A 21,642-nucleotide genomic window follows, 5' to 3' on the forward strand; every position below is an offset into this window, starting at 1 on the left:
AGAGAGAGAGAGAGAGAGAGAGAGAGAGAGAGAGAGAGAGCATGTTCAGTGTTCAAACCCCACATTGAAAAATGAAACACAAAGGGTTGAGCTTTCTTCGGATGCACTAAAAATAATCCGTGATTAATAAAAAATATATATATCTTATACTTCGTTCAGCCCATAACAAAAGAACACGTTTCCAAATATGAGGGCGAGTACCAATCACGTACTTGCGAATCGCGTGGGGAGCCTTCTGACGCGTTGGATTTTGTAAATAGTTCTTCTAGTCATGACTAGAGGGAGCTTATTACAGATTGTTGCCACGTGTATAACTTTATATAAAAAGAAGTTATTTTGGAATAGTTTCTATGTCGTATTTTCCTTTATTTGCTATATATATATATATATATAAACTGATAATAACAATGAAAATCAATACTAAAAGGATAAACATCAACAAAATTATAATTAAAACACATTTCTTTAAAAAGAATTACTTTTAAATGGGTTTCCTTTAATTTATATAAATGAAATGCTAAATACTAGACAACTCTCTTAATCGTCCAAGAAAAGAATATACCAGTTTCGTGGTATTCAATTGTATCGAGTAATAATATTAAAATATTTAATTATAATAATTTAAAAGGATCACAACCTTCTAAAAAGATCATAAAGAAGACTTTGCGATATTCGAGAATAAAATTTTTTATAAAAAAAAAAGAAGCCACAGTCGTAACGACATCTGTGTAATTGCTTTGGGAAGCTCATCTTCCTTCACATGTTTCTGATCTATCCTCGTATTTCCTATTAATGGATGTTCAGTTAACCTAATCAGCCTGGTTTTGTTCGCTTACGTGTTCAGTTTCTATTGGATATCACATACACACACACACATATATATATATATATATGTGTGTGTGTGTGTATGTAGCACGTTATATGGTACGGCTGTATTTATACATATATGTGCATATACGTGCTACCTACCATTACATCGATTTAATTAATTAATGTTTTTGTTTATTCGGAATAAGATCTGAAAATTTCATTGGTTGATCATCATTCATAAGCTATTCTTTTATTCGTACGAAATAATAAAGAGAATATTATCTTGCGCTATAAATAATTAGTTTCCGGTCAATTAGCGATTAAATGATTAAAAATAAATCCTAAATACAAACTTGGAATCCAGGCTGTTTTTAATGTAAACATATATATATATATATATATATATATATATATATATTCTCATTAAAAAAACATATATATTTTGATCTTATCAAGAGGTACATAGAGTTTGAATTGGCCAAAATTCTAACAAATATGAACATAAAAAAACACAAGAATTTCTTTGTGACTTCATAAATCAAATCAATATTTAATTCTCGAAGAAATTAATCTCACCTTATATTATTATTGTGAAATCACCACGATTTATATGCAACAGAGATGACATTATATATTGCTTCTTGAAACAGGATGAAATTCATGACTGTGAAGTTTGAAACATGCATTTTTATCAAAAAGGTGACAAACAAAACTATGTAAATATTTCATTCAATTAACTTTTAAAAAAAACTATATTGGATATAAATTATAAATTTTTGCATAGCTTTTTTGCACCGAACATTTCTCACTTCGTTTTATAAAATTCGGACAATATTATTTCCTTTTCCCTGAAATTCGCCACGCCATGACAGTATTTTATTAAAAACGGGAATCATATATATACACAAATACATGTGAGTGTGTACTATAAGTTTTTTTAAGTACGACATTGCTAGTTTTTTTTTGTTATTTTTTAAGTTTCATGTCCAATCTTAAGGTTACCATAAATGGAATTTTCCATTTGAAGGGCAAGGCAATGCACCCAACTGTCTCCCACCACCTTCAGAAGGAAAAAAATATGATGGATCATATGATTTTAAGGTTGATTTTTTTAGCCAACAGGAAATAAAAGTTCATTAAAAGAACAATATATATATATATATATATATATATAAAGCCCAGATCTGAATTCCCCACTTTATGCTTGTCAAATTACAGGAATCCCTCTCGTGGCGTTATTTTTGTACTGCTGAGTTTTTTCTTATAGAAAATGTGAATAATTTTTGTCCATTTCGATAAGTTTGGTCAGTTCTTTCAATGAGCGTATAAACACAGCATCAGATTTTTCGCGTTAATATGATCTTCTATAATAGAAAAAGAGACGGAGAATCATTGGATTTTTCATTATTCAACATGTAACATTACAATATTTATAGCAGAAACAAAATCATAAAATATCTTATTTAATAAATATAAATATCTAAAATATAGAAATAAAATCAAATCTAAATATTACGTAATCTTCTCAAATCTTGATAAAAAAATGTTTCATTGGAACTTGAAAAGTGAGTCATCGCATCGTTATTACAACTTTAAAGAACTTTAAACTCTAAGGATGGAATTTCAATCAAACTCAGTTATTTTTTTTTATATTGTATCTGCAGTTCAACGGCATAATTATCATTATACATTTTGTTTTTAATATTCAACAAGCTTATGATATAAGTACTTTTTATCTTTCAAAATATATAAGGACGACCTTCCGCCCACTTATTTTTTGCGAGTATGGAGTTAATCTTTAATCATATAATTATTTATACTATTTTCTTTATGCAGTGGAATCAAACAATATATAATTCAACAGTCTGTATCAATCTGATACGGGTTGTACAAATTATATCACACCAACAGACGACATACCAGAATAGAGACAGAACATCAAACTCATTTTGCCCACAAAAGACATGTACGTGTAAGGCAAGTGTATATGCATGTATGTATACAATTACGCTACGGGAGATGTCCAGATGCAGACATATGCCCGAGCTCGAACCGGTTCTCAAATCCAGAAGGATTTAAATAACGATCTATCCAAAAGCTTATCATCGTTCTAATGAAATCTTCACTACCAAACAAGATAAACAGCGAAAGCTTTCTTATTTAGCAACCATACCAACTGGAAACAAAAGATAAAATGGAGTATCCACCCAATTCACAAGTCTTCCAATGCAAAAATCCATACAAAGACTTGCCACTGGGAATTGGGTTATTAACGAAAACACACGGACGAATCCACGGGCTGGATGAAACAGAGTTTATAAAATTAGGCACCGAGCACGGCACCAGAATTCTTCCTGCACTCAGACAGCATGTCCATGTAGAACTGGCACCTGCTGATCTCGCTCCCATAGCTGCTAATGCACTGCCATTCAGAGTATATATAATCCCCGTTAGCCACTCATCGGATTCTTGAATGGACAAGCCCATACACAGTTATACACATTTGCGGCTACGATACATGATTCCCAAGGTCAGTACTACAATTACATCCTAGGCTGTACATTGTTTATCTGCCACCATCCACTAACCCCCAGAGTGTATAAACACGCCTCATGATATAGAAGACATAGGTATAACTGACTAGCATATCCGGCATAATTTAAGACCCAACACTAATAAATCGTACTTCAACCAACCACCTAAGCAGATTACATGACTCTAGTCAATGTTTATCTATGTGCCTATAAGTCTTAACCTAGACAAAACAAGAATAAAATCTAAATGTACGGGAAAACTTGTCGAATCATATGCACAATGATCAGGACGGAAAAGGAGAGGGAAAAGATTGACAAGAGATTAGCATACATCTTGGAAAGCCTTTGCGGAATTATCACATGCACCAGATCCCATGGCGTTTCCCACAGGGGCTGCAGCCGAGGCAGCACTGGTAACCTCAGAAACCACAGTTTCATGCTGAATGGTTCGTGGGCCCATCACAGCATCCACAGCCCTGTGCGCAACCGCGCTTCCAGTACCAAAAGCCATACCTAGTTCCAATAAACAACAGTTGAGCCCGACGAATCAAATTCAACTAGACGAATTGAAAGCTCGAATAGCCAAAACAAGACGACTTTTAAGTTAAGAACATACCCTGAGCTATAGTTGAACCAATGCCGGAGAACATAGATCCACCGCCACTAGCCTGGGCAGGAGCTGGAGGAGGGGCATGGTGAACTGCAACACAAAATGAGATCAATGTTACCGAACATGAAGCCGTAAGAAACTAAAACAATGAATCAGAGTTTGAAGAAGTTTGGCATCAAATGGAAATGCGTAGACTAGAGGGGACTAACCAGGCTGAGGAGGTGGGCTGCGTGCAGCTGCTGGGCGAGCACGAGGAGCAGATCTTCCTGCAAAAGATAACCATAAAATTACGGCCGATAAAAGAAAAAAAGTCCATATCTGATTTGGTGTTTCCAGAAACCAAAATCCGAACCATATCGGACATGCCAAACGACTAGCAACTCTAACCAAAAAACACAGACAGATACCACATCGCCTGAACAATGATTTCCCGAAACATAGAGAAATCAATTAAAAACAAATCCTTCCACGCTAAACGATTTCAACGAGTCCGACATCGAAAGCTAATAGTACAAATGATCTCAGTTCAATTTCATCAGTATCGAAGACACGCACACGTCTTTATCAATCCATAAAACGAGGAAACAGAAAGGAATCGAAACAGATCCAGCCAACAAATCGAAGACTACATAAACCCTAGACCAGATGCGCACACAAAGGCAATCCCCAAAAATACGATCTCGCCATTAACACGAAACCCTAGGAACGCCCAGATCTGAGACCGGAAATGTAATCTTACCTCCGGCGCTTCGGCGAGGCATTTTCTCAGAGACGGCGTTGAAATGAAAAGATGGGCTACGCGGCGAATACGTGAACTTTTTCGTGACCAGAAACCTGGGGATGGATTATTTATCTCCAACCACATGGACACGTGTCAAAGTTTTATTGGATTTAGACGAAGTCTCTAGAACACTGACATCGAAGCACTGGATTATTTCCCTGCCCAACTTGCCCATCACGCTTTTTATGCCCTTAACCTAATCTAAACCTGAGGCTTATAAATTTGGGCTTCAACGGCCCATCAAATGTAATTATACCGCGATTTTTTTAATCAAGCTAATTAAATAGATATATTTTTCAAGTTGAATTAATTTAACTGAGTTTGATTTAAATCCATATCAAATAAAAAAATTGAAAAACAAAATAATTGATTTAAAAAAAACGAACTCAGACGAAATTTAAACAAAATATAAAAAAAAATCATATAAAAATAAGTTTCGCAAAAAAAAAAAAAAAAAAAAAACAACCGTTTTGAATATTGAAAAAAAATTTCAAAAAAAAAAAAAAAAAAAAAAAACCGTACCGGAACGAACGGTAAAAGCTATCAATTTCGCAAATGTTTGCCAACAAAATGAATTGTGTGGAATTACAAAATACAATACCCATATATATATATATTTTCTTGCATAGATTCACTTTATTTAATGAATTATTTTCAATTTTTTTGGTGTGTAATCCTTGTAAATACATGGTCTCGAAGACACTTACCAACAAGAATTATAAGTTAACCAAGCCGACCAGAATCGAATGTGTGAAGATAAACTAAAGTTTAATAAACTCATGGAGTGGTGGTGGCTACAACTTACAAGATCATAACATTTTTGGAAGACATAACACATGCATGGCTTGGAATCAACATCGACATCGCATTACTCCCAAATTTATTTAGAGTTTGAAAAAAAAAAAAAGAGATGCGCATATCCACGAGGGTTTAAGCTGATGGAGAAGCTCATTCATTAGCATTCCTTTTGTGAATGTATAATACCTCCTCTGTCTAATGAAGATATTCCTCCATCTTTTATAAATGTAATATTTACAGAAACATGGCGGTCAGGTCATTTCGTGTTACCGCTTAGATTCAAGTGTTGTTTATTTCGATTTTATAAAAAGCTATAATCATCCTGATTTCGGTTTTATTGCTTAGATTACTCTGTTTTTTTTTTTTTTTTATCAGATTCAATGTTACCTGTTATTCAGTTGGGTTTGGTTTAATTATTCGGTTATTAACCAAAATTTACCATTTTATCGTAAAGTGAAAGTTAAAACATACAACCCTTAACCACCATGTGTTTATATAAGAGAACTCGAATTGTGTAAATGGCATTCGGCTTACTTGACCCTGGATTATATGTTACTAATTTCACCTATAATTCGAAACTTAGGGGTATAAAGTTTATCATCAATGGATCTCATCACCATTCAACCGTTGTGTGTGTACCATTACCAGAGATTGTATAAAAGGGTTGCATTTGTTAAGGAATTTCAATGTGCGTATGTGAACTGCAAACACATAGAAATGTGATAAAAACAAGAGAGCATCAGAAAAGACATAAAACCAGTGTTCATTCCAGGGATTTAAGAAGGAAAAAAAAACAAAACGTATGGTACAGAGACAAATAACCAAAATCCCACATCGGAATGGCGTGGGATTGGCTGACACAAACCGGAGAAAGAGAGAGATGAAACGTGAAACGGATAATGAGAGCTACCAAGTAAGACTATTGTGAGGTGAAGAGTGAAAACAAGAGGAGGGGGTTTGGTTGATCCCTAAGTTAAAGGGGGAGTAAGTGTTTTCTTGATTCACCGGTGAGGATGAAGGCATGGAGGAGGTTCTGAGCAGCCTGGGTTTGATGAGGTGTCCCAGACATGACAATGATCCTCTCACTTTCACTTGTTCCTATATGTTGTTGAGGTTCATGTACTATCACTCTCGCCCCCGATATCTGGTTTCACACAACACCACCTTCATTAATCTACCTTTTTTCTTTTTCCTTTTACAAGAGTAAGATTTTGTTGATTCCATCTCACTTTTAGTGTAAGATAGGAAGAAAGTTTGTTTTTTATATAATATATATTTGTGAAAAAAGAGCAGGAAAACAAGAAAACCAAGTTCCAACACTTTGAAAGGGAAAAAGAGGGACTATGATGATTGTTTTAATTAACAAAAAAAAAGGTATAAAATCTTCAAAAAAGCATGGAGTTTTCAACAGATTGTATTGCAGTAAAAACACAAGTACTTCAAAGAACATTTTGAAGAAAATTTCCCTGCAATTTCTAAAACTGTTCAGTTTTCTGGAGTTTTTGGGGGGGGGGGGGATGAAGGACTTTGATGAAATTCTTGTAGGAAGAATCTTTATGACATCTAACTGTTCAGTTTCTGAAGTTAAGTTTCAGTGCAGAAGAGGGAGGGGGTCACATTGGTTGAGGTGTATGTTAAATGTATGATGGGTGTCTTTTCCTTCTAGGTGTTCACTTCAGTTTTCTTGCCTAATTTCTTCTGTTGATAGCATAATAATTGATGTTTGGGTTTTGTTTCAGTGAACTACAGGAAGTGGTGGCAACTAAAAACCTATGTCACTTGTGTCCAGCAACTATAGTATACCAACCTAATAATCAGCAGGATTATATAAAGCAACCAGAGAAAGAATAAAAGAAAATCATATATGAAACACGACTTACCTGTCTCAGTTGCTCCAGATTTTGGCCACCCTCTCCGTACACAAATTTCATAGCGGTCTCTGGAACCCTAATTTCCACAGTTGTGTTTGTTACAACGGCAGATTTGCTTCCACTGCCAAAGACCGAGCCAACATGTCACTGTTTCTGGCAAAAGGACAACCAATTCTATGGTATTCTTGCATAGCTTATCTATACTTACCCGCTGAGTACAAAGCCGGCTCTGTTAGAAGATAATCCTCCACTGGCATCAGACAAGCCTCTCGGAGCTGTAACCGGCTGCAGACAGAGAAACCAAACACAAGATCGAAAGGGTAAACATAAAAGCATTGACCATGTCTGTATTAGATTTGCATACTTCATCCTTTACACCTCTAAGCATGAACATATATGTCATAACATGAGAATGAGAAAAGACAAGAGAGAGGGATACCTGTGATGCCCATGAATGAGAGGGCGTTTGATCCATATGATGGGGGCCATCCTGTGATGCCCATGAATGAGAGGGCGTTTGATCTATATAATGGGGGCCATTTATGTGATCCATAGTGGACTGTCGCCCAAACTTTGGAGAATAACCTGCTGATGGGTGAAACCCATCGGGAAAGGGATCATTCGGTCTTATGTATGGGTCTGTACCAATAGTTTTGGAGTAGTTAACTGGTGGATGAGATCTGCTTAGACGGGAGTCATCATATCTGCCATATAGACTTGTAGACATGGTGAGGGAGTGACTAAATGATGGATGAGACCCCATCAGAACAGGATCGTCTGATTTCCCACGAGAATTCCTCTCGGTTATTATGGATACATTGCCCTCGGTTGCAGAATTTTTCATAGAGTTGGAGAAAAGATTGTCACGAAGTCTGCTTGTAACGTGGTAAACCGCATCTTTCACATTTGGAAACTCTCCTGAAACCTTTTGGTCAGCAAAGAAAACATTTAATACAGACCGCCATGCCAACAAAAAAAACTTAAAAAGTATAAAAGAATTGCACTGACGAGCATCCTTGAGACTTGAGAGTGCAAAAGCTGAAGAATTATGTTAAACCACCAAATAAATTTACAGCAAGAACTTAATCCTTTGCTTATAACATTAATCTACATCACAGCGTGAAAGCTTCGTACAATTCATTTAAGTGTTTCTCTTCTGTGAATATCGATTACCCGATACAGAAAATGTATGAAAAATGCAGTAGACTATTGGAGACCAACTCAGAGCTCATATCTCGCATTTTTTAATGAAAAAAAACAAAGCTCTACCAGTCACCAAGCTAGTTATATTTGAAAAACTACATGAAAAGCTGGAAAGATGGCATAAAAAGTTAAGACAATCATTAAGTACCTGGACAACTTGATCACCCTCCGTGACACATTTTGGATTCTGCTCAACCTTCAACACTTGTATCACAGTCCCAGTTTTTTTCCGCATCTCCGAAACTATAGAGCCTCCTTTTCCCAATAAACAACCAATGTAATCCGTTGGGACCACAAGCCGTGCAGTGATAGATGACGTTGAGCCATTGTCCAGGCCTTTCCGGGAAGCGAGATCGAATAATCTAGACAAAACAAGGATGATAGCTTTCTGGGCTGGCGAGTTTTGATCTTCAGGGTTCTACTCGATGAACAAAAAACAAATATAGAACAAGACGAGTCACGAATTAGAACAAGTTTACAAAAGCAGACATGAAAACAAGAATGGGCTGAAAGAAGACCAACCTCAGATGCAGTAACCGCAATTAGACGTTCATCACAGTCAGGAAGTGTATTTCCCACATTTATGGAGGCACCTGTCTCGATATGAATAATCCTGACAATGTTACCCCCTTTCCCAATAACACCACCAGCATTGTCGGTAGAGCAAAGGATCTTAAAGACCACTTCTTGGTGTCTTACTTTCGTTTCTGGGGGAGGCGTCTTAGCGAAAGTAGAGTGAGAGGCAATACTACTACGGGGCGGCGGCGTATCTAGAACTGAATTACGGTGGGAAAGATAAACTGCACTTAGCTGAGGATGACTTTCTAGTGGCATTGCCTCAACACGTCGTAGTAAAGCATCTCGTGGGAATGACTCGAGAGGAGGCCTAGCCAAGGCATCATGTCGAACCAGCTCAACGGGTCTCTGCAATGCATCATGAGGATCTACCTCCCTAGGCATGCTAAAATAATCTCCAGAAACTATATTGGTAGGTCTGTATAATGTATCTCTAGGAAACAAATTGATGGGTCTATGCAATGCATCCCGAGGGATCACCTCGATAGGCCGGAGCAGAGTACCCTGAGACAACATATTGACTGTTCCCAGCCTAAAATCTTGAGAAGTAACTTCAACGGGCCTTGGAAGAGCCTCCCGGACAATTGAATCCGCAGGTCTATGCAAAGTCTCCTGGAAAATGCTATCGATAGATCTGTTTCCGGCTGTTCTTGTCCTATTAATCGGCTGACAGTCTTGAAGGCAGCAAGAGACAGACAGAAGAGCTTTCTTTACAGCCAATACAGTTCCTTCAATCTGCATAAAGTCAATACATTCACTCAGTAGGAGAAAAGCGCTGAAGCACCCAAATCGATTCGATATATTCTAATTCCAACCTAACATTCAAAATTCAGAAAGTGCATCACTTCAGATGAGAAACTACAACACTGAAGCACCAAACGGATTCGACAAATTCGTACCTCGACCATCTCCTCATTAGGGTCAGCACAGGCAGGCAGATTCTCCGTCCACACCGAAACCTTGCACCCAGTTTCCTTCCTTATTTTCTCGACCGTTTTCCCACCCTTACCAATCACAGCACTGGCATGACTCGCCTCCGCTAACAACCGGCAAGAGACCGTACCACTCCCTACTTCGCCGAAGACGAGAACCTCGAAAACCCTAATCAACGCCTCCTGTGCTTTTGAAACCTCAGCGTCTGTCTCTTCTCCAACCCCCAATTTTACCCTCGATTTCGAACCCACTTGGGCGATTACCGTGATGACCCGATAGGGGCACTCGTTCGGAGCTTCCTCGACCCGTATCTTAGATCCGGTCGATTGCTGAAGCTGCTTGATCACACTCCCAGACTTTCCGATCACAGACCCAACCTGAGACACGGGACACAGCATACGGAACACGGCGTGTCCCGTCGGAACAGACAAAGGCGAGCGCTGATGCGTCTTTACCCTCTTGGCGGATCCGAGTGCTGAACCCAGGTCAGGATCTCCGTGCCTCTTCCCTGTCGGAGAGAGAAAGCCGATTTGCTCCATCGATCTCTCTCGCTTTGTCCCCCCAACTGTTACGGCAGTCCTATCGAGGAAGGGAGAAGCCGTAAAACTTTTCTCACGGAAGTCTTGTAGCCGCTAACTTGCGCTGAGGTTGTTTAATCGTAACGCATGCAAATAGCTAAAGTGCGCACCCTAATAAGAGGTGCGACGTCGTTTTATACATGTCTCACAGGGCATCCACAAATAAGGTAACCAAACATTTTGAAAGATAACAGATATAGAAAATATCCCGAAATAATAATATATATTTTTTGGTAAAAGGAATAATAATATATTTGCATAAGCTGAAAATTATTATCTCAGAATCGAAACCTCTCACTCGCATTCATAATTTTTTATTAATTTGTTCTATCATCCAGAACAACAACAAAAATAAAGGGAAAAAAAAGTGTTTTCGGCCTCATTGGAGGGATGGGAAATTATCAGGTGCGGTAGTCTCTCGTGGACTCTTGTCAATGACCGGATGAGATTCTGGCCGTTCGATCGACAGACTCAGATGAGAAACAGCGGTTCTGTTCTTTGGAAACTCTCTCTGCGGCTCCCTTTCTGCTGATGAAAAAAACACTGAGATTATTCTTCGGCAGCAGCACTTGCAGCGCTCAAGTCCACTGACAGATCAAGTGTCTGAAAAAAAAAACGAGAAATAGGTTACTTGCGAGACAAGAAACACAGGTTTTTGTTAATGACCGAAGAAACCATTTTCAGGGTATTAGATTCGTTACCTTGCCAGTGATCTTAGTGTACATCTGAAGTACGTCCATAACTGTACTCTCAAAATGTGTCGATGCATCATACGTCTGTGACAAAGACACCAACGCAACAAAAACCCCGGAGTTAGATTGGCTTGTAATAAGATCTTAATGTCTCCTGGATTGGTTTCTCCCCCAAGAATGAATGTAATCTTACAGCAGAGATGAAGCAATGATCTTTCTCAGGATCGTTGCTCGGTAAATACGTGTCATAAGAATCATAGAATATCTCGTCGACTGGCCCAAGCAAGTCGACTCCAGGCTTCAGCTCTGCCTCGGGATCGTCAGTCTCAGCTTCTGCCGAGACAAACGCTATGTATTTGCCCTTTGGCGCTACGTTATGAGCGTATGAACAGCAAAAGAGGTACCTGCAGTATCCAACACACACATACACAATTCAAGAACTTTAAAACCATTACATGTTTTCAAATAAATCGTCTGATCATTGAGAACTGGAGTTCTTACATGTCTGATTTCCGACCAAGTTGCTTCTGGGGCAGAATGATTTGAACAGAGTGAGCGTCACTGGTGTCTGGAATTGGATGGCTCATTATACCTATGGCTCCAGCCACTTTTCCGCCTTTCTGGACCTGAATGACTCACAGACAAGAACAGTGGTTTCATAACTAGACAATGTCAATCAAACTCCATAAGCCGATAACTATGTAACAGTTATCGGATACCTTGTCAGGCAAGTAAGAAGGATCGCAGACAACTTTCTTGCATTTGGCAGTTTCTCCTGAAGACGTGACACCAACAGCTTTGCCATCACTGTCAAACTCTACCTGCCATTAAACACATTACATAAAAGAAGAACTGGACCGGGCGGGAGCCACTTTTCCGCCTTTCTGGACCTGAATGACTCACAGACAAGAACAGTGGTTTCATAACTAGACAATGTCAATCAAACTCCATAAGCCGATAACTATGTAACAGTTATCGGATACCTTGTCAGGCAAGTAAGAAGGATCGCAGACAACTTTCTTGCATTTGGCAGTTTCTCCTGAAGACGTGACACCAACAGCTTTGCCATCACTGTCAAACTCTACCTGCCATTAAACACATTACATAAAAGAAGAACTGGACCGAGACAAGGAGAAGCTCTATCAGTGTTTTCCTTTTGTTTTAATACCTTGCACTCGGGCTTGTTGAGCATGTAAGTCCCACCATACACAGCACTCAAACGCGCAAAAGCCTGAAAGAGGAAAAAGACAACGTAAAACGGGCACTGAGACGTGATCGAGGAGAAATGCAGAAAGAGGAGATGGGAGTGGAAAGAACCTGTGGTAACTCTCCGAGACCATACAGAGGGTAGATGTAAGGAGATCCTCCATGAAACCGTGCCAAAGACTCCGCATAGAGCTTTCACGACAAAAGATTGCAGAAAAGTTAAGGGATTTGCATTTCTCACAAGAAACAAAATCTTGATAGTTAGGTCAGGTACTGATCCAGATGAGCACTTGGTGAATAGATTTCAGGGTTTAATAATGACTGTAATATCATTTTCTGATTGATGATCCACCTTAATTTTCTTGACAAAATCAATAGCAGGTTGATCCAGGTAGTCGTCATCATTGTGAAGAGCCAAGGCATGGCCAATGAAATCAATTGTATCATCTTCCAGCCCGTATTTCCTGTCAAACCAGAAAGTAAGAAAAGTATGGTGAACGTATGCTTCCCTTTCTGGATCCGGTAAATAGAAAGAAGGCATAATTCGGATGCTAACAGTAAAACAAATGAGATCAAGATGAATGGTATCTAGTAGATATCTTCTATATGGATGGTTCTATCAAAACCACCAAGAACAACATCCAACATAAACCATGGGAATATACCACATTTGTCAACTAGGTTTTGTGTAGTTAGTTCTTAGATCATTACATACAAGAGCTTCACCAATTCATTACAGGGTCAGTACAAAACTGAGGATAGATGCTTCTCAAAAACTAGAATTTGAGTTATTAAAATGTAAGTGTAGCGAGTGAGATGAAAACGTACGAGATGATCTCTCTGGCTGTAACTTTGTTGAGGTCCAAACCTTCATGGGACTTGGGATCTTTCTCATCATAGTCCTGCACATATATAAAGAACTTTCTTGCCCGTCGCTTCTCAAACAGACCCATCAATGTCGATTTCAGGGCTTCAACATCAGTAGCTGGGACCTTGTAGATCTGTGAGTTTCATAGCAATGAACTCTCAAATAGAGAAAATAACAAACAAAATGAATCATCTTTCCAAAAAGAGTTACACCCACATCATTCATACCTTCCCTTTCTTGTACACAAAGCTGCCATCTACAGCTTTGAAGTTAAGATACTTTGTGACATCAGTGTGGATGAGGGTTTGAACAAGAAGACCATTGGCCATGATAAACTGCAGAATAATCACTCACCCTCTTAAGACAAGATCTAAGGCATTAAACGTTGTCAAACGAATCAAAACAATGATCTACACCCAAGAAAAGATAACAGTTACAAACATCTAAAGAACAAAACTGTTTATCATTCATACCTTAGGTGTCATATCGACATTGTATTCTCTGCTTGACCCAAGATTGTCTGGAGGAGCATCATCTCCCCGGAAACGCTTCCATAGCTAACAAAGACAGAACATATAGATTTTAAACCATGAAGACATCCGATTTTCATACTTTTGCGAATGCGGGACTCGGTCTCAGAAGATGATCAAACCTGGGTGAGATTGAGAGAAGTCGATTCTCCTCCATAGTAGTCGTTTCTGTCCATATGCAGCACCTGTTTCAAACAAAGCAGATACACAAAGAAGAACAATTGACAAGTTCTGGTAAGGACCATCAAGATTTGATCAACGAATGAAGACACTAAAACGCAGGATCTCATCCATTACAGTGAACGAGGACACTAAAACGTGAAAATATGTCCAGAAACCACAACGATTCGCGATACGACGAAGCAGATGAAAGAGAGAAAAGTAAATTCTTGGGGCATATGAACGAAAGCCCATCTGAATCGAAATTAATCGATGCAAAGTTCAGAAATTTTCACGTTACACAATGAATCATCGCCATGGAAATGAGTGAAAAAAATCTCACCTTGAGGCCATCGACGGAGAGGAGGCCACTGAGAATACATTCCTTGAGACCCGTACCAAGAACGATCACATCGTATTCTTCATCCATGGTGGGGAAAGACCAAAATCCAAAACACCAAATTCGATCCAAAGATCCTTCTTTTCTGTTTGTTTCTTCTCTTGAGAAAGAAAGAAAGAACAGAGAATGAATGAAAGAGAAATAACGCTGGGTGTGTTAATGGCGTGTGTGGTGGCTATGGAGGCAGCTTCTTCAGGAGCGACCGCTACTAACGCCATGCGAGGAGAAATTTCCGCTTCTCCCATGATGAAAGAGTCGTTTTTTTCTCATTCGGAATTTGCCGATTTATTCGATCACACGATGATGTCGGATTACGAAACCAAGATTTGCTGTACCAAATCGGAAATATCGGTTCGGTTCGGTCCGGTACAGAATCGTATTTTATTTAATTTTATCGACGTCCCAGCGGAGAGAGGCGATATGATGAGACGATCAGGACCGACTACGGAGAGAAGAATATTCAGTAAAATGACTAAAATACCCATGGTAATTCATTATTTCGTGACATATCGATCATGTAATTACGTTGTGAATACGAGTCCTTTATGGTCCATTCATCGTGTCTCCGTATTAAAAACAAAAAGCCGGATTTGGGTTTTTTTCAAACGATAATTTTTAGAGAGAGGGGAAAAAGAAATGAGCGGCGGCGGAGACGGTCGAGGCGGCGGCGGCGGAGGAAACAGAGCGGAGGCGGATCGGTGGCTGGTGACATCGGAGAAGCTTCTTGCCTCCGGAGACCTTCAGGGAGCGAAGACCTTCGCGATCCGCGCTTGCGAGGCCGACCCGACCAGAGCCGGGGCGGCAGACTACATTCTCGCCATCTCCGACACTCTCATCGCCGGAGAGTCTCGCGTGGATAAATCCGACCTGCCCGATTGGTACGCCGTGCTCCGACTCGTTCGCCTGACTCAGAACCCCGGCCTCGCCGCGGCTCAGCACCGGAGGCTCACTCTTCTCCTCAATCCGACGGTTAATCGTCTCCCCTTCGCCGAAAAGGCGTATAAACTCGTCTCTGATGCTTGGTACGTCCTTTCTGACCCATCTAGGAAGTCCTTATACGACCGCGAGTTGCAGCTGAGTCAACTCGACCAACCAGGTTCCCTGCGGAGGCTCACTCTTCTCCTCAATCCGACGGTTAATCGTCTCCCCTTCGCCGAAAAGGCGTATAAACTCGTCTCTGATGCTTGGTACGTCCTTTCTGACCCATCTAGGAAGTCCTTATACGACCGCGAGTTGCAGCTGAGTCAACTCGACCAACCAGGTTCCCGAAATCATCATCAGCAGCAGCAGCAACAGCAACCCCCGTCGCAGCAATTTCAGTGGCAGCACCGGCCGATTTCGGATAATGCGGCCGAGGCGGCTCGGAAAACTTCGACTGAAGCTACGGCTCTGAGCTTCTGGACATCGTGCCCGTACTGCTTTGTACTCTTTGAGTACCCAAAGGACTACGAGGAGTGCGCATTGCGGTGTCAACACTGTCGGAGAGCGTTTCAAGCCGTGACGATACAGACACCTCCGGTTGAGGGCAAAGACAAAGATGTTTATTTTTGTTCTTGGGCTGTCTTCCCGTTAGGGTTTTCAGGTCATGTTACCCCATTTCCCCGCTCTTCGCCTGCCCGGGTCAGGGGCAGCCGAGCATGACGGTGAGAAAGGAACAGTCTGCACCGAGGATATTTTATGATGATGATGACATATATGTTGAAATTTCAGAGGAGGAATATGAACCAGGAGAAGATGAGCTGGAAGATGATGATGAGGATTGGCTGAATGATGAATCCATGAACAAGAAGGCAAAGATTGGTAAAGGAAAAGACACGACCCCAAAAACGAAACAGCGGGCTGAGAAAGCTGGGAGGGGGACCCAAACTGTAGTAAGTAACAATGCTGTTAGCCATCCTACGGTTCCAATCAAACAAAATGCTACTGTCATGGTGGGTTCGTCATCTGGTGGAGCGTCTAAACCAGTTGGTAGTACCAGTAGAAAACGAGTAGGAACTGGAGCTAAGAATTTGGGAAGGTTAGATTTGAATGTGGAGTTCAGTAATGAAGTGGAAGAGCCTTCGATGGCGGCAGGGGGAGGAAACAAAGGGGACGGGCTCGGAAGTATTAGGGATGTCGATAATATTGAAGGAATTGGGTTTTTCGAGGGTCTTGATGATTTCTTGAGTAGTTTGCCAATACTTTCAGTTGTTGGGGATGATAAGGTCAAGGCTACTTAGTGAAGTAAGGTTTTTTCCTCTCTTTTTCTGTTTAGCTGTCTTGTTTTCTTGCTGTTTTTGGTTGTAGCCTTAACTTTTGTGTATGATAGCTGGTGTCTAACAGTAGAAGAGATTCTGCCATTTTGATTCCTTGGAAATCCAGTTTTAGATATGTATTTTGGGGGTAAATGATTGCATGTTTTTCTTCGTTTATGGTTCATAGTCACCCGAGACATATTCTATTCAATTAGTGCGAAGCTTTTAGCTTTCTCGAGCACCCAATGGTAGATGACATGGCACTATTTACGTTTGGAGCTTGCAGCTTTTGTTTCCATCAATCTGCTGGAGAAATTCTCGGCTCTTTGTTTTCTGAAAACGAACAGATCCAGAGCTGAAGCAACAACATTCCCAGGTATCTGTCAAGGTAAGGAGAAAGATTTAGGTTTAAGTGATTGAATGTCTTCCATTTTAGTTGGTTTCATAATTAGTATTGGCGTTCTTTCACTATATTCGGGTTCCCCATGGCTTCTTCTTGTTGCGTTTCTGCTTCTTCTAGTGAAGATCTGCAGTATCAAGGAAATGAGGATGATGGAGAAGCAATGCTTATGGAAAATGCTTTGTCCTATAACAATACAATGACTTGTGCATGTTAGACTTTGTGTTTTTTTTTTCTGATACTGTAACTGTGAGGAGAAGTAGCTGAGACAACTGCTTAGCCCTTACATGTTTCTGTGCAACAGTTCATGCTTGTTCCAAGACTCATCAGTCTGGTGTTGTGTAGTAAAGTTTTTTCCCCCCATGTCCACTCTCTCTTGAAGGGAAAGTGAAGAAAGGAACGTTGTCCAATAGAAAGTCTCGGGGTGGAGGGGTGGGTTGTGGTTAAGGATCAGACAGTCAGGTGGATGAGTTTAGTTGCTGCTTGTGTTTTTCAGCAAACTCTGATCCAATAGGACAAGATTGCCGCTTATCTAAAGTAGAAATAACCGAAACCGAATTAACCGAAGGCGAACCAAAACCAGGGTGGTTGGTTTTGTTGTATTGGATTGATTTCGAGATCTTTTTTTCTGGTTAAACCAGTAACAACTAAATCTATCGGAACAGTAAAGAACGATTGAGCGTGGACACTTGTACCATTAAAAAAATACAAGGAGATTATAGTTGAACAACCAGTCGGACAATGGCGTTAGCAAATGTAGATCTGCATTCAATTCGATTGACTCGACACATGCAGACGTAAACTCTTGATATAGAAAACGTAAACACTTCGACCATCACAGAGGGCGCAGGTTGAGGAGTTGAACAAACCTTTTAAAATGCAGCAGAGATTTTCTTACCAAACTCCATCTGCAACATTTGCTGCAATCTATAAATAGCCTCCAGACTGAAGTTGAAACGCATCAACGAACACAAAAAAAAAGCAGAGGAAGAAGGAAAAAAAAAAGATCCCGTTGTTTCTTTCGTGAGAAAGCTTTTCGGAGCAGCAGCAATGGCGTTGAAGAGTCTCTGGGCTCTTCTGCTCATATGTCTTACGGCATCATCTGTAGACGACATTGTTTCAGTCGCGGCGCGGCGTTTGTCTGATATTCCAAAGCTCGAATTCCCACATTTTCCGGAACTTCCCAAGGTACCGGAACTGAAGAAACCCGAAGTACCAAAGTTGCCGGAGATTCCGAAGCCGGAACTTCCCAAGGTACCAGAACTGCCGAAACCCGAGGTACCAAAGATGCCGGAGATTCCGAAACCGGAACTGCCAAAACCCGAGGTCCCAAAGTTGCCGGAGATTCCGAAACCAGAGCTTCCCAAGGTACCCGAACTGAAGAAACCCGAGGTGCCAAAGTTGCCGGAGATTCCGAAACCGGAACTTCCCAAGGTAGCGGAACTGCCCAAACCAGAAGTGCCAAAGTTGCCGGAGATTCCCAAGGTACCGGAACTGAAGAAATCCGAAGTACCAAAGTTGCCGGAGATTCCGAAACCGGAACTGCCAAAACCCGAGGTCCCAAAGTTGCCGGAGATTCCGAAACCAGAGTTTCCCAAGGTACCCGAACTGAAGAAACCCGAGGTGCCAATGTTGCCGGAGATTCCGAAACCTGAACTTCCGAAGGTAGCGGAACTGCCCAAACCAGAAGTGCCAAAGTTGCCGGAGATTCCCAAGGTACCGGAACTGAAGAAACCCGAAGTACCAAAGTTGCCGGAGATTCCGAAACCAGAACTTCCCAAGGTACCGGAACTGCCTAAACCCGAGTTGCCAAAGTTGCCGGAGATTCCGAAACCCGAGCATGAGATCCCGAAACTTCCAGAGATCCCGAAACTCGAAGTACCCAAGTTGCCGGAATTTCCAAAACCGGAATTACCAAAAGTGCCGGAGATTCCCAAATTACCGGAATTCCCAAAGCCGGAGATTCCAAAGATTCCCGAGATCCCTAAGCCCGATACTCTTCCAAAGGACGGCCCAACTCCTTAAAAGCCCAGCATCACTAGAAACCCTATTTGTGATATTACCCTCATAGCTCCGTTTATTTACGGATATTACCCTAATGCGTCGTTTAGTGAGAGTTTTTGGGGGGCCTTGTTCCATCCATGATTCCGTATGGTTGGTTTTATGTATACCCGTATTACGTTTGTATTTTTAATATAAAGTATGCTGTATTTTGTAACGAATTACATTTACTTGAATAGTGCAACACTTGTACTTTCATTATTTATCATATACCGTTTTCAACATCATGATGATGACCATTATTTTCTACCCGTGATTGTTCTAGATGCTTGAAATCTTCTAAAAATTCTAAACTTTGATATAAAATTTAGGAAAAATATTGTGTATCCCCGATCAATTTTGCTTGTGTTTGTAACTAAATTTATATCTTTCAATTATGTTAATTGTGCCCCACTATTTGATATAAATTTTATATTCGTTCTGTTTATGTATTGGATTGTGGTTTTGTTATATGTCCCCAAATCAGCTTCAGGTTATGTAGATATGAGTAGATACATGTCAATTGTTTGCCATAATAGAGATGAAACCCGATGCGAGAGGCATGATCCAAAGTATATTTGATTTTCACTATAAAAAAAAAGGAAGAAGAATATATTTGTATATATGTGTCATTTTTGTAACATAAAAATGGTTTAAATCGATGAGAAAAATGTTTTGAAAATCACAAATTATAGATTTTACAAGAAAACAACTTAAAACTCCAATAAAAACTATCTACAATTGCTAAACCAAATATGGCGATATATATATATACAACCGGTTGTCCCCGCGAAATACCACAAAATTGCATAATTCAAACCTTGGATCCAAAATTAAAAATAAAACTTTAATTCTAATGCCAAAAAAAATAATAATGGTAAAAGCGTGCTTTTGTATAAAACCAACACAAACTTATCTATAACCTTTGGCATCGATATATACATTAGAAGTTTGAGAGTATGTATATTGTAAATTAGAATATGATGTAATTTTCTTACCAAACAAACCTAACACAACTCAACTTAGGAAGTAACATCACGTGTGGGTGAGTTGTTGAAGACTAAAAACATCCGAGGGGAAATTCCAAGGGAGTTGGAAAGGAGCATGGTCGACTTACCGAGAGGTTGGGGATTCGACTCCTTGCCACTCACCTGTCACATGTCAGTTACGACTGATTTACTTCCCACGTATATGTTGTAAGCTCGTGCATGGAAGTGGGGTTTTACTGTCCGCAATACTGTCAGATGTAGTTTCCGTCCTGTCCATTGGACTGAGAGGCGTTTTGGTGTCTAGTGTCCGACCTGAAGCACTATATAGAGGTTCCCCACTGGACAAAAATAAAAAAATAAAACATCAGAAATCTCCCATGCAGTTTTTTTTTTCCTCACCAAATATTGACCCATGAATTTCACACTCAATCTCTCACTCCCATTATATAACAAGATCCATCATTTCACACTCAATACACAATTCTCACCACATCACAGTGAAAAAGGTTTAAAAAATGGCCAGTCTTCGCCGTCCAGCTCTCATCTCTTCGATCCTCCTTATGATATCTCTGTCATCTCTCTTGTTCGCTTCGTCTGCCTCTGCCACTGAAATGCGCCGTTTTCTCGATGAAGAAGAAGTCCCCGAGCTTCCAGAGCCGGAGGAGCCGGAAGTTCCCGAGGAGCCTGAGGTGCCCGAGATTCCGGAGGAGCCAGAAGTTCCCGACGAGCCGGAGGAGCCGGAGTATCCGCCAGAGCTGCCCAAGTTCGAGCTGCCGCCATTCTTTCCGAGCTTTCCGGGTTTCCCCGGCGGAAAACTGGCGAAGCCCGAGGTTTCCAAACAGGCGGCGGTGGAGGATAACGGGAAAAAACTTTCCGGCGAAAGCCAGAGTGGGTCAAAGACAAAGCCCTAGATCATGGGTTTGTCGTGCTTGATCGTATAATACAGGCATGTCCTCCTCGTGGCTGTGTTGAAGGTTGATAAAAACAAGAGTATTCCTATATTGGGTTTGGATTATTTCGGTTACATTTTTTCTGTTATATGTTATCATGCCTGATGCCGACATTTTCTAGATTTCATGTTCTTGCTTTGGTTGTTGTAAAATTACTCTCTTCTGTCATATCTAATTATTATTATTATTATTAGTAGTAGTAGTAATAGTAGTATATTGCTGTGGAGTTATAATATTTGGTACTAAAAATTATATACTTTTAGTTTCATAATCTATTTGCCAGCAAAAGCAAGGGATAATAAGTGAAATAAGCGAAAAAAAAGGGGAAACCATCTTTAATGGGCCAAGAGTTCATGAAATTGGGCCTCCGGGTCTTTAATGGGTCATTAACTCTTAACGATAATCCCATAAGAAAGAAAAAAAAACGGCAGCCATTGTCGAAGATTCGAAGGAGAGAGTAACGAAGGATGGGTGGGGAGA

The 21,642-nt window shown here is 40.3% G+C and overlaps 5 protein-coding genes across 6 annotated transcripts; 3 read left to right on the plus strand and 2 right to left on the minus strand.

Moving 5' to 3' along the window:
• Positions 1–2,936: 2,936 nt before the first annotated feature.
• Positions 2,937–10,715, minus strand: LOC104799767 (KH domain-containing protein HEN4). 2 transcript variants are annotated; one of them, XM_010522411.2, is made up of 11 exons: positions 10,083–10,698; positions 9,130–9,918; positions 8,756–9,025; positions 7,844–8,329; positions 7,613–7,689; positions 7,414–7,525; positions 4,694–4,807; positions 4,164–4,220; positions 3,961–4,044; positions 3,676–3,857; positions 2,937–3,232 (listed from the first exon to the last, which is right to left on the minus strand). In XM_010522411.2, the coding sequence occupies exons 1-9, from the start codon at positions 10,653–10,655 to the stop codon at positions 3,967–3,969; spliced, it is 2,556 nt and encodes an 851-aa protein (XP_010520713.1). In that variant the 5' UTR covers positions 10,656–10,698; the 3' UTR covers positions 2,937–3,232; positions 3,676–3,857; positions 3,961–3,966. The 2 variants fall into 2 exon arrangements, with proteins under 2 accessions (XP_010520713.1, XP_010520717.1); XM_010522415.2 differs by lacking the exons at positions 2,937–3,232; positions 3,676–3,857; positions 3,961–4,044; positions 4,164–4,220; positions 4,694–4,807 and adding an exon at positions 5,884–6,677 and having other exon boundaries at positions 10,083–10,715.
• A 207-nt stretch (positions 10,716–10,922) lies between these two features.
• Positions 10,923–14,797, minus strand: LOC104799782 (guanosine nucleotide diphosphate dissociation inhibitor At5g09550-like). The gene is made up of 13 exons (XM_010522426.2): positions 14,493–14,797; positions 14,113–14,175; positions 13,934–14,017; positions 13,688–13,795; positions 13,421–13,593; positions 12,945–13,056; positions 12,704–12,784; positions 12,555–12,617; positions 12,370–12,471; positions 11,888–12,012; positions 11,580–11,790; positions 11,396–11,470; positions 10,923–11,297 (listed from the first exon to the last, which is right to left on the minus strand). Exons 1-13 carry the CDS (start codon positions 14,577–14,579, stop codon positions 11,244–11,246), a joined length of 1,338 nt encoding a protein of 445 aa, XP_010520728.1. The 5' UTR covers positions 14,580–14,797; the 3' UTR covers positions 10,923–11,243.
• Positions 14,798–15,153: 356 nt separating this feature from the next.
• Positions 15,154–16,955, plus strand: LOC104799787. Its single transcript, XM_010522439.2, is given in 3 exon segments — positions 15,154–15,645; positions 15,811–16,137; positions 16,140–16,955. Coding segments are annotated over 3 exon segments (1,416 nt in total). The 5' UTR covers positions 15,154–15,185; the 3' UTR covers positions 16,769–16,955.
• A 1,172-nt stretch (positions 16,956–18,127) lies between these two features.
• Positions 18,128–19,452, plus strand: LOC109117270 (periaxin). Its single transcript, XM_019204149.1, has one exon. The coding sequence runs from the start codon at positions 18,234–18,236 to the stop codon at positions 19,206–19,208; it is 975 nt and encodes a 324-aa protein (XP_019059694.1). The 5' UTR covers positions 18,128–18,233; the 3' UTR covers positions 19,209–19,452.
• A 1,217-nt stretch (positions 19,453–20,669) lies between these two features.
• LOC104799798 (fibronectin-binding protein A) lies at positions 20,670–21,361 on the plus strand. Its single transcript, XM_010522450.1, has one exon. The coding sequence runs from the start codon at positions 20,728–20,730 to the stop codon at positions 21,121–21,123; it is 396 nt and encodes a 131-aa protein (XP_010520752.1). The 5' UTR covers positions 20,670–20,727; the 3' UTR covers positions 21,124–21,361.
• The last annotated feature ends 281 nt before the right edge of the window (positions 21,362–21,642 follow it).

The sequence above is a fragment of the Tarenaya hassleriana genome, unplaced genomic scaffold (assembly GCF_000463585.1).
Source record: "Tarenaya hassleriana unplaced genomic scaffold, ASM46358v1 Cleome10, whole genome shotgun sequence".
Taxonomy (NCBI): domain Eukaryota; kingdom Viridiplantae; phylum Streptophyta; class Magnoliopsida; order Brassicales; family Cleomaceae; genus Tarenaya; species Tarenaya hassleriana.

Excerpts from the sequence above, each read along its gene's own strand:
- LOC104799782 (XM_010522426.2), bottom strand. The coding sequence starts at position 14,579 with ATGGATGAAGAATACGATGTGATCGTTCTTGGTACGGGTCTCAAGGAA. Across the intron at positions 13,594-13,687 it reads TTGTGTACAAGAAAGGGAAG|ATCTACAAGGTCCCAGCTAC; the intron begins GTATGAATGATG and ends TGAAACTCACAG. Across the intron at positions 11,298-11,395 it reads ACACTAAGATCACTGGCAAG|ACACTTGATCTGTCAGTGGA; the intron begins GTAACGAATCTA and ends TTTTTTTTTCAG.
- LOC109117270 (XM_019204149.1), top strand. The coding sequence starts at position 18,234 with ATGGCGTTGAAGAGTCTCTGGGCTCTTCTGCTCATATGTCTTACGGCA.
- LOC104799798 (XM_010522450.1), top strand. The coding sequence starts at position 20,728 with ATGGCCAGTCTTCGCCGTCCAGCTCTCATCTCTTCGATCCTCCTTATG.
- LOC104799767 (XM_010522411.2), bottom strand. The coding sequence starts at position 10,655 with ATGGAGCAAATCGGCTTTCTCTCTCCGACAGGGAAGAGGCACGGAGAT. Across the intron at positions 8,330-8,755 it reads AGGGTGATCAAGTTGTCCAG|GTTTCAGGAGAGTTTCCAAA; the intron begins GTACTTAATGAT and ends GCTGACCAAAAG. Across the intron at positions 7,690-7,843 it reads CTCATTCATGGGCATCACAG|CCGGTTACAGCTCCGAGAGG; the intron begins GTATCCCTCTCT and ends CTCTGTCTGCAG.